The sequence below is a fragment of the Phoenix dactylifera genome, chromosome 6 (genome assembly GCF_051530095.1).
Source record: "Phoenix dactylifera cultivar Ajwa chromosome 6, Ajwa_hap1_PhDact_Kaust_v1.1, whole genome shotgun sequence".
Taxonomy (NCBI): domain Eukaryota; kingdom Viridiplantae; phylum Streptophyta; class Magnoliopsida; order Arecales; family Arecaceae; genus Phoenix; species Phoenix dactylifera.
In genome coordinates, this window is record NC_143195.1 from 37,350,294 (window position 1) to 37,362,981 (window position 12,688).

A 12,688-nucleotide genomic window follows, 5' to 3' on the forward strand; every position below is an offset into this window, starting at 1 on the left:
TTAAAGAAATGATTCATAGGGTCAAAGGTTTACAACTTACGAGCATGTAGAGACTGAGCTGCAGACCATAGGTGAAATTAGGGCATGATCCAAGCTCGGAGGCCCTGATTTGCAACGGACTTCTGAAGCTAATTAGTTAGTCCTACTGGATATTTTGTATGTTTTCCAGAAAAAGAATTAGAGGAATTAACTTTACTAAAAAATAGATATAATATTTAGACCACCACAAGGAAGCTCAAAAGAAAGTGATCAACAAACGTTGCAGTAAATGAGTGTTTTATGTTGCATAATTGCTTTTTGTTGCGATGGGGACTCAGCAATCATTAATTCCTGAACAACTACGGACACCTAATAAGTCAAGTAATGGCAGAGGCACTACATAGAATGGACCGAGAAACAAAAACGGGTCGCAAAATTGAGATAGCAACCTCATCAAAGCAAAACAATTAAAACACAGCCTAGATGGCACTTGGAAAATAGGTGACAATGCACTGTTGAACTTAATCCTGAGCATTTACACAGACTATTACCCCAAATATAAACTTAACAAAGTTCTCAGTATAATCTTCACTCACAGTTCAGATGATCAGGAATATTAAATTCCACATGAGAAATTTCTGGTTACTCAACAATTTAAAAAGATGAGTATATCTGATCTCAGAAAAAAATATACAGGAGAGATGCTTATCCTTGCCACATAAGACCCTAATTAATGTATCAGTATATTGCAGATAATTTTGTAACCGAGAAGAGAGTTAAAATAGAACCGGACCCAAGAGATGTTTGAAGATCATAAAACTATACCGGTGGTAAGCTACTCCATGTGGCTTCGAAGTCATAGAGCAGCGTGACAGGATCGAGTTCCGGTTGCCCTGGTTCTTTTGCACTCTCTGCTACCATCTCCTCCTCTAAAAAGGCTAAAATGCTACCCAACCGAGAGTCTCCTAAACCCTGATTGCACCCAGAAACCAGTGAGTCAGATGGCTGTACATCTTTTAGCTGGGAATCTACTCCCTGAGCATTTTCCGGAATACTTTGAGCTGCTGGGTTCTCCCATCCGCAGTCAAAGCCTAATGAATTCAGGTTGGTCACTTCTGGTGCGGAATGACCACAGATATCCACATCCTGACTTACATTTGTCTCAGAAACAAATTGACTGAAGGGCTGGGGTTGTGAAGAAACCATAAGTGGCTGTTGCACATCTGGGGTGGCCTCTCTGCTGTTACTGTCAAAGACTCCTAGTTCAGATGCCACGCTAGCAAGCATATCCTGCCAACTTTTCGTGTCATCATTTACTAGAGTCATGGTCGGGCACGGGGAACTCTGTGATCTTACTGGCACACATTGAGATTTCTGCGGTGCAGTTTTGTACATCTGATTCACGCTATCATCCACTGATGTTACTGGTGGGCACTGAGATATCTGAGAAGTTACTGGTGCAGAATGGGAGCTCTGTGGCAGTGTCCCTGGTGGGCGTTGAGACCTGTGTGATGTCACTGGAGGGCACTGAGTTCTCCTCGAAGTGACCGGTGTGAAATGATATCCCTGTAGCACATTTCTCTGCAACTGATTATTATTCAAAGCACTGCATGGTAGTCGGTTCTCATTCAAGCTCATAGGACCAGATCGAGCTGTCCCAACCCTTTTAAATCTTGTCTGGGAATACACTGCCTGAGCGGTCAAAGCACCAGCAACACGATTCTGTCTTTGTATGCATTGTGTTCTGGGATTTAATGGGTGGGATTTAGATGCATGATGACCAGGCCTCTGACCAAGATAAGAGAGAGGTGCTGAATTCTGGTGGTGTATTCGGTTAGCTGGATCTGGAGTGGCACATCTAGTGGCTGAGCAAGGCCGGAGGGGATTTGATCTGGATAACGGAATGGATAGCGAAGATGTGTTGGAACGACATGGTGGTACTGAGTTTTGAAAGGATGGCAACATGGAAAGTGTTGTATCAAGAAGCTTCTGTGGCTCAAAAGTTGTGCTCTTTTGTTTGAAGGACTGCCGCAGTGCTTTCCACCTTCCATCTTTATCCGTAGAATGACAATGATCAGTGCTTGCAATACCATTGCCCCAATAGATACATGGGGCAGGAGAATCACAGACATAACAGTGGCACTGCATTTACTGAGTCATAATCAATTGATTGGACAGATAGAAAACAAGTACCGACCAGTTACATGAACAATACCCAAGGAAAAGCCATGATTTTTCAAGTCTCTGGAAAATCAATGGAAAAGCCAAAAATTTTCAAGGAAAAGAATATAAAGTGTATAAATAGCAACATAACACTTACCAATTTGCAATGCTTTTCATGTCGTGTGGTGCTAAAAGGGAAGTTAGCACATAGATGCCGTGGATGAGGGAAATCCCTGCAAGCCAACTGCAAAAGGATGACAAAATTTGTTCACAAGTTATACCCAGATGCTTGCCAACAAATCATAATTGCTTCTACATTTAAGAATCATTATCTGAAGGTGTATCTATTGTTTTATATGGTCATCATCAATAAATATTCAAAAACATACAATGAGGGGAAAACAAACTGCAGCAATCTGTTCTACAAATGCAAAGAACAGATCCAAGCTTGAGCTTTCGAACAATCATCATGATTGAGCATCAAGGAACATAATTCAAGTACAAAGTCAGTCACATATTTATGAGCACCTGGACAGGATAAGCATCGATTATGTGGAAATTATGTTATCAAGATAAAATTCTTATATACTGACAAATGATTCTCATAATAAAAGAGCATACAACCAAAAAAAAACTGATGCAGGATCAATGAAGCAACCATGTTGGATCAGCCGATTTTGGGGTGGGCTATATTTTGGTCATGAAGTCAAAATCTAGTATCAATTATGTTATTAATAGCTCGTTTTGTTATGCTTTAGTTATGTGTTATTAATATCGATATGTCTCTTGCTATTTTTATGCTTATCAATTACGGTTCATACATGCTGCCTTTCAGAGTTTGTAAAAGTATTTATTTATTTGTCCTTTAGATAGTTGTAAGCATTAATGAGTGGGATTGTCGGGTCATCTTGTATCTATATGAATTGATATGCAGCAGGGAAAGAAATATAGTGAAGAATTTGGAATGAAATTTGTGTTAAAATTTCTTTAAATTCAGTGGTGGATTCTACTTGTTCTCTCTCTTTTCCTATTTGCTGCTTCTTTATCTCCTTCGATTTTAGGTATCAATTGGCATCAGAGTATTAGTTCAATCTCTTAATCTACTTAAAATCATGGTCCACAACAATGACGAGCGAGACGAACTCCTTTCAGACCATGAAGAGTTACCACATTAAGATGAAGAACACTTGGCTAGAATAGAACGAAGGATAGATGAAGGTCACAAAGAAGTAACCAATCAATTCAAAGAAGTAGCCAATTAGTTCAAAGAACAAGAAAAAGGGTTTGAGCAACTTCAACCTATGCTTGCTCAACTGATGAGAACTATAACTTATTCAAATGAAAGGCCATCATCCACTGAAGTTATTCCTCCATCACAGTATCAAGATCAAACTCAAGGGCGGGGCACCAGTTAAAGCCAAAGTTAGGAATTCACCTCAAAAGCCTCCTAATGTGGTGATATCTCATACTCCTAATTCTCCTTCATGACTCTTGCATGCCATCCTCCAACTCTTGACCACACAATTGCAAGATCTAAGTATGCAATGAATTCATCAATCATAATGGTGAATCATGCGGAGACATTCAAGTCTAAGAAAAGATATCTAAGATTGGTCGTGAGGATTTATGCTTTGATCCCTTAAAGGTTTTAATCGAAAAGGGATAGTTATATTCAATAAGTGGTCTTACTTTCTCCTTACCTCACTTATTCAAAGATTATGAAGATCCCTACTTGCGAGTAGTATATACAGGCTCATCATTTGTGATTACTGCACCCTTGTTTGATTCAACCAAAATCTTATGGAAGAAAATATTGCAAGAATTTATTGAAATAATATTAAAAACTACATCAATCGTGGCGAAAGATGTTCAATGCAAGGTGTAAGAAGGAAAGACTAAGTGCAGCAGAGCAAAAGACATTTATAGTGGTCCTGATCATAGGCCAAGCTTGGGCACAAAAAATGTCAAATTTTACATAGGCCCGGCCCAAAGCTCAATTAAAAATTAATAGAGTTTAGGCCCGAGGCCCGGCCTATAATCAGCTCTAATTTATAGGCCTACACAATCAAATTCTTAACAAAGCTTTCAACTCATGGATAAGTTCCATACAATGGAAGCCTCTAGTGCAGAAGCAATGGAGCAACAATGTTAGATCAGCCCATTTTGGTTCAGACCACTTTGGAGTAGCCTATAATTCAATCATTATCAAAATCTAGTATTATTTATGCTACTAACAGCAAGTAGTTATTATGCACTAATTATGTAGTTATTATGCTAATAATAGTTAGTGGTTATTTTGCATTAGTTATGTGTTATTAATATTGAACGTGTGTTAGTGCTTCTAAGCTGATTAATTATGGTTCATGCCTTTTAGAGCTCGTAAAAGTATTTATTTATTTATCTTTTAGAAAGTTGTAACTTTGAACTGAAATTTGTGTTTTTCTTTTTCTTGATTTTAGTGGTGGATTCTACTTGTTATTTCTCCTTCCTAATTGCTTCTCCTTCATCTATATCTCTTTCCTCTCTTTTGCTTAACTCCTTACTATTTCCGGTGTTAAAAATACCTGAATCATTATACCAAAAGGGCCATTATATTGTTTATTTTCTTTACTCAAACTTTGCCTCTCTTTTACAATAAGATATCTAAATAAATTCACAAATTGGGGAAATGAAAGGAAGGGGGGATGAGGGTGTTTTGAGGCTCGCCCTGTGAATTTACTACCAACTTACATTTTGTCTTTGTCAACTAAAATGTATTTAATCCATCGCAATGCATGAGCGTGTAGGGAATAGATACACCTGAGTACAGAAACAAGCAGCACGTAAAATGGCAGTTAAATAGAGGACTGGGAGTGAGGTCCCAAAAAAGAATTAACACCATTTTGTCCAATTAAAACATATGTTTAATTCAATTTGTCCTTGAAATACAATGACCATCCTCATAAGATACGCATAAGAAGCTCTCCATATTCAACATCCTATTGCTCTCCAATCTAAACTCATCTATCACACAGCTAAAACATATGTACTAGTTAAATGATAATATACAAATGAATATGCTGTGCTGATCCTTAACGTAAATATTTAAGTTAAAATGTCAATTATAACATAAATTTCACATGTGCATGCCACTTTTAATATAAATATATAGAAGCTACTTTGCAGAAAGAATGTCTCTTAGAAGAAACAGTTCTACATCACTTAAAATTCAATTGCATCGCTCTAAGCAGTTGCTTAATTCATGAACAGAGTAGAATGATAGATGGATGCCAACCCACTCGGACAGCATCAATTTTATAGGATTTAGGCTAGGAAGAAACTCGGAGGGTTTCTTGAAGATGTCTATTGGAAGAATGATAAACAAAATATGTGAAAAGATAATAGATTAAACAAGAAACCTCTCGCACAACTTAAGTCCATTTACTTGGCCATTGTAATCTTGGATTAGATTGGACACTTGAAGATAAAATCCTATTATTAAAAAAAGTACTCTTAAATAATTGACACACATATCGAGACACTTAGAAAATCATGTAAAGCATTTTGAACACCTTGACCCAAGATTTCGTATCTAATCATATTTGTCTCAATATCAGTATATGCTAGTGATGGATTCTCTATTGGACTTGTTGCTTCCAATTGAAATCCAACCCAAGAGTTGTGTCCTTTGGACAGCAAAGAGAGGAGAGGGAGGGGGAGGGCGGAGGAGAGAGAGAGAATACAGTGCAGTTTTACAATCATAGATTTTGAATGTTGACTATTCAGTATAGCGACAAATACATACTAATACAAGGTACACAACCACAAAATACTAATCCAAGGTCTCTCTTAAACAATAAGATGAATAGCCACTTGTCCAACCTTGCCTCCACAGCAAACAACTTTCAAGAGAGAATGATCCATCCTGATGAGCTTAGTTGGCTAGTCTGAAGCTAAACACTTGGTTATTTCTACACCACCACCGGTAGAGTCCTAGAACTAGAAATCAATCCAAGACATAACTAAATCTTATAAAGCACATCCATCTAACAACTACGATAAAACTCCATACATCACTAAATATTAGATCCAAATGCAATTCATCAATTAACACACATTTGTTTACTGATGCTTAGTTTACCATATCTATTTTGGCTAAAAGTGAAGTTTATCCAAAGTGATCTTCTGCAATGAAGAGGGATAGAACATGTCAGAAATGGAGAGACCCTTGATCAGAAAATGGACTAGATAATCAGGGAATTAGGATGATTCATATAAAACAAACTGGCAAAGGGTGGGCTAGGACAAGCACCAAAGTGATCGGGAGTTGTTTCCAATGACTAAAGTCTTGGCTAATCTCAAACCATCCCAACCATTGCAGATCAGAACAATGAGATATTGGGACTTTAGGTGGGTCCAAGCCCTGGCACACGAAAAACATGTCTCTTAGTCCATCCTGGCAGATACAAATCACGAAGATGAATGAAATGGCTACACCATACCGACACTTGGGACATACTAGCATCCCAATAATTCACTAGGACACCATTTTTTTATCTTTTATCATGTTTGTTGGTTGAAAAGCATCAATGAGGCGCTATTGCAAGAGTTCCCATTAACTCTAGCACCACATAGATACCTCACAAACTAGTGTTATATGCATCATGTATTAAAAAAAAATGTTTTGAAAAAAATTTATGAAACAGGGACTATATTTTTGTCCGCTAAATGCCATATTACCATCTCAGCAATACTTAAAATTATTTTTTTATACTGATGAGTGAAGAAAATACATTTTGTCTCTATTCTGTTTAAGGAAAATGCTAAGAAGATTAACTTAAAATGTTGTCTTCTCTCTTCGAGATACTATAGGGAAGAAACTGGGAGAAAGAAGACGGTTAAAAGATTCCAAAGATAGGATGGTAACTCGATGTTCCTACATAAATCATTCTATAACTAATGACTAGCAGTAGCTAACGTGCATGGAAAGGTAAGACATGGAGATATGTCACTTCAATTAAAATCCAAGCACTTATTCAGCTCTATTCCTGTAGTTGTCTAAATACCAATGATATTCTTCTTGAAGGGAACAACAAATGCCCAATGTTAATCAGGTGAAATGACACATGAACACTTTAAAATATTCAATTTATTGAAAAATCAGATGTTTAGATACTCCAGGATACTCTTTGTACTTCAAGTCATTCAATTTTGGTATCATCTCCATTATATGTAAACTTTTAGCAGCGCTATGTAAAAGTTGTCATCTATGATTACACAACAAATACTTTATCAATTTCATAAAATCACAAAGCAATTGGTGCAATCAATTTTTCTTGTATCACGGATCCATGCTAGCGTTGCATGGACATGAATATGAGAATTGAATTTATGTACATATCCAGGTGTTAGACTTCGTAAGAGGGAAAAGAAAGATATCAACATACGTAGGATAAAATATATTTTTTATCCATTTATATATTATACCTTTAAACATTATTTATTTAAGTACTTAAAAAAAATATTTAAAAGATATTATTTGTTATGATCTTTCAATATGCATGTTTCGCATTCAAACTTTCTAACTAACTTAAGGATATAAATAAATTTTTTGCAAAGTTCCTTTAAAAGAAAAAAAATGCTCCTCACATCAAACTGAAGGGTCAAGCTAAATGTTGGAAGAATTCAACTCTCTGCCAATCTTTAGAAGTGAGCTTCATAAGTATCCAAGTATTTAATACATATCCGACACATATTTATAAGACAAATTTTTGGAGCTAGATGCAAGTGTCCATTTAACATATCTCCATATATAGTCATGCATACATCGATATCATACAGACTTGTAGCCTTGTCCAACTTCTTGAAGTTGCCTGTGTTGGATCCTTCTAGACACTTGCACCCTTTTCGCACCTCAGATTAACACTTTTACATGACTAGAGAGAGAACTATCAATTATTTTCATAGATGGATAAAGGTGCATGACCTCATTACGTTTGATGAAAATTGTGGCGGAACAGGTTAGACGCTACTTAATCATTACCTTATGACATATGGTTCCTTGAAGAAAACGAAACTAGATCATATAAAAACATAATTTAATTACAGGTGTTGTACTATAACAATTAGAATAACAATTAAATATATCAGATAGAATACACTTAACAATTAGAATAACAATTAAATCTATCAGATGGAATACACTAAGTTACCCATTGAATTGCTGGTTTTAGATTGAAGAAGATCGGCATATTAAATAGCTGATTAAATACATAAGCTTGTGTTCAAATGATTAAGCAGGCAAAGAGGCCTCTGAGCACTTAAGCAAATACATAGGGCAAAGCCATTTAAGTGACTGCATAAGTGCTTAAGCGGCCATTTTTCATAATACTGTAAGGACAAAGTATATCTAAGAAAGGGGAATAGACATTTTCTGGAAGTCTCAGCACAGATCTACTTTAGTACACTTCCCCAAAAATTGCTCGATACTACGCTGGAAGTCAGCTTGCTCACTTCAGTGCAATGAAAATGAAACATTTGCCATAAAGTCTGACCACAAACTTAGTGCATTAAGTTCTTGGTCATGCTAGGCTTCTTTTAGCTTTCTCTGTAATGTGAGTTATCAAACAAACATTATTTGCATAAAAAAATATGTCTTATACTACAGAAATATTTACAGAAAAAGAAAAGCAACAATAACACATCAGAGCGCAAGTTGCTGCATAGTCATGGAAGCAGCAACAACACTCTTAGACCCCAACTAACAGTATTATCTCGCTTCATAAATGATAGACATGTACTTCTTGATTAGATAAAAATGATCAGAAAGGACAAAGATTAACCAAATCAGGGGAAATATTTATCTCCATCAGGACATTATTAACTATCACAGTGGCCATAGGAAAAGCCAGAAGCTTTCCAGAATATCAAAAAACATCAATTTCCATACCCTTTTCCACCACTTTGCTGACTACTAATAGGAAAAGGCGAAAGTAAATCTTAAGCATCAAAAATCCCCTCTATTTTGAAGGTAAATTAAAGTAGCAACATAATCGAAATCATCCAACTAGAAGTACACCAAAAAAACAAAAAAAAAAAAGATTTTAAGAAAGAAAGAAAGAAAGAAAAATTATACCTGCCCCTTCTCTCCAAGTATGAGCAGGTCATCCGACCCATGTCCCCCACTGCCCTTATCATCAACAACCGAGACCGGATTATCAGGATCAGAATCCAACACCAAGCAATCATCATCGGACTCATCACCCGCAGCACCCCTAGCCGGCCTCCACGACTCAGAATTCTGCGTCGGCTTCGCGGGAGGAACCGAAAACTCGTCCACCACCATGACATCATCGACATCTTCCGCCCCTATATCGTCACGATCGAGCAGGTCAGAGACCCAATCGAACGAATACCATTTTTCCGGATAAAGATCCTCATCGTCAGAGCTAATCTCCACCACCGCTCGCTCCGATCCCATCGATTTCTAAACGGCAAAAACAATCAAAAGATTTAACGCCGACATCGTTTGATTTTGCTGCAAGAAGGCTCCATTCGAGCACCGACGAGATTGAAATTGGGGGGCTAAAGGAGCATGGGAAGATATACTCTCCCCGAAACTCGATGGAGATTCCCTTTATGAGGATCTAACAGAGAGTCGAACAAAATATACGATTCTCGTGCTGTTTCGAGGCAAAGATGGGGAAGAAGACGCGATCGGCAAAGCGGAAGGAGAGGAAGAGAAAAAGAACGGAGGGGAAGTGAGATAAGTGAGGGTAGGGGGAGGTGCGGTCTTCGGGAAGTGGAGGAGGGTGTGGGAAAGCTGGCCAAAACTGCCTTGCCAGCGTCACCCCACCCCTACAAATTTTTTACTTTTTTTAATATAATTCCTAAAACAGATATCCCTATAATAAAATTAAAAATTAAAAAGATCATGAAATATTCAGAGTAATTTCCCCCCTTTGGCTCGAATGGTCCCTGGTCACATAAATAGCTGTTGGGGGAAAAAATAGACCACCCCACACGTACAATTAAAACACCCAAATCTGACAACAAGCCTGAGCTCATCCAGGCTGCCGAGCTCATCCAGGCCGAGCTCATCCAGGCTGCCGAGCACAGAAGGCTGTCGAGATCAGAAGGCCGAGCACAGAAAGCTGCCGAGCTCAGAAGGCTGCCGAGCTCAGAAGGCCGAGCACAGAAGACCGAGCTGACCTCAGAAGGCCAAGCACAGAAGGCAAAGCACAGAAGGCCGAGCTGACCTCAGAAGGCCGACCTCGTCGTCTATATGCTGCGGCCATGCCCTGCAGCAGCCTTACCGCACCATGCTTTACTTGCCGGCCACGCCGCGACATATCAATCAGGGACCATACCCTGCTACGACTGTCAACACCTCACCACTCCCAAGAATGTACTGCACTGCACGCCACAAGCAAGCTCTTGCTGCACGCAACCTCCTTCCATGAGGGAAACGGGCCATCCACGGCAACTCATTACTTCTACGCCCACGTCCAATCGTGACGGTAACCCATTAATTCGCCCAGTCACATCACAGGTAACCCTGCCACTCTCCCTATAAAAGGGGAGCTTCTCCCTCTAAAAAGAGGGGAGGCTTCTTCCTCCCAAGGAAATTTTTCGGACTTCACATACAGTCCCTCTCTCTTCTCCAAAATTAAGCCCCCCCTCTGACTTAGGCATCGGAGGGCCGGCGCCGGAAAAGCCCGGCCACCGGCTTCTTGCAGGCCCCCCACGGAGGACGCCGCTCGCCGACGGACCGCCGCCCCCTTCCGATCCAGCGCCGGAGCTCCTCCTCCTCGGTTCGCGGCCGCCCCCGGGTCCAAATTCCAGCAACAATAGCCATCCAGCCTGTAGTTTTATTTATCTCTCTAAATAACTGCTTAGTTGGGATAGAAGTGAAATTCAATCTTGTGTTGAGGAAAGAAGTAGTTGCTTCCGTGAACTTATGTTTTTTAGTTTTATTATATATATTTATATATATATATATTTATTTATTTATTTATTTTTGAAAATTTTGGCGATGGCTCTCTACGAGACTTGCCGAATGTGGCCGGCGGATGATTTGGAAGGACGATTCGGTGGGGCATTGAATGATGCCGTGCTGATCTGAAATACGATGATATTTAATTTATCTCGGTCGGAGTCAACGATGAACCGAACGTTCAACACGGTAAATGTAGGCCAACAACGTTAGAAATAGAAATGGGCAAAACGAGAAAAAAATGATAATTAATTTTTTACCCAAAAAAGAAATATAAAAAATAAATTTCCCCACTTTAGGACCATGGGCACGTTCTATTCACATGCGAGAGGTCGTAATAGTTGACATGGGAGAGTCTTTCCTGCTTTTGCGAGCCCGTCTGATGTATATGTGAGAATCCATTGATCGCAATGAACATTTTTTTTTAACATACTACTGTTGTTTCTTTTTTTTTTTGCTTGAGCAAGAGTTGAATTAATTAAGATGTATTTTTTTAATGACATCAAATCAAAATCCGAACAAAAGATGAAGGACTATGGGCAAAATTTTAGATTAATTGAGTATAAAAAATAGTGAATGAAAGAACCCATACACTTAAAAATATAGTCATAAAAAATGGGCCAGAGTAGCTAGTCGAAAAGCTAAACCACCGCACAATTAGAACTGCTCATGGGCCAGATTTGGAAACAACAATATCAAATTGAAAATAGATCCAGCTCGAAATCCAACTAAAAATAAACATAGATTAGGCTCGAGGGCCGGCCCACAATCAACTCTAAGCCTAATCTAGTCTTTGCATAGGATCAAGAATGCATGTAAAAAAACTTTAATGTACCGAGGAGGTTAGATCATGTTTTCTTTCGAGCTTCAAAAAATCATATATTTGAATCATTAATTACCTAGCTTCAACTAGCTATAAACATAACATAGGCTCAATGTCAATAAAAATCAACATCTCTATAAACATAAATAATGTTTTAATTGTATGGTATTTTTTGATGGTGATAAAGATATCTTTGCTGCCTTTTCTGATGAATAAGAAACAGAATTCTTCAACAAAGTCAATAACATTACTCACTTGGACTGAAGGTATTGATGTGAAAGGATGGCTTCATCAGATATTACTTATACTATCTATGTTTGTAGGAGTAATGTGTAATAATATTATGTTAAATTGCAAAAAGAGACTATACATAATATTAATAAAATACAGAATTTTAACTATAAAATCTGTATATTAACTTTTTTATTTGTCGAGAATGGTTCAAAAGGAAACACGCAAGTACAAATTTTAAAAATTGTTGAAAATTCCATGTTTCCTTTACGTCACCCGGCTTCTCCGTCCCAGAATCCTAGTCATAAAAATTGAGGATGCCAGGTCATCAAAGACTAGCAAGATGGACACGTCAATTCGACCAGACAAATTTCGTCTCGTTTCCAGTCTACTTTTGGGCTCTCGCTCTCCTCTCTCCACCTTCGCAAATTTAATCCACGAAATCGTTGGTGTGGACAAAATGAAGAATTGACCAGGGATAAGAATAATGAAAAGGCCAGTGGAAGTCCTGGTAGAGA

At 38.2% G+C, this 12,688-nt stretch overlaps 1 protein-coding gene across 1 annotated transcript; it reads right to left on the reverse strand.

The window, feature by feature from the left end:
- Nucleotides 1-446: 446 nt before the first annotated feature.
- On the reverse strand, nt 447-9,975 carry LOC120108571 (uncharacterized). Its single transcript, XM_039122210.3, has 3 exons — nt 9,257-9,975; nt 2,300-2,386; nt 447-2,121 (listed from the first exon to the last, which is right to left on the reverse strand). Exons 1-3 carry the CDS (start codon nt 9,599-9,601, stop codon nt 799-801), a joined length of 1,755 nt encoding a protein of 584 aa, XP_038978138.3. The 5' UTR covers nt 9,602-9,975; the 3' UTR covers nt 447-798.
- Nucleotides 9,976-12,688: the final 2,713 nt, after the last annotated feature.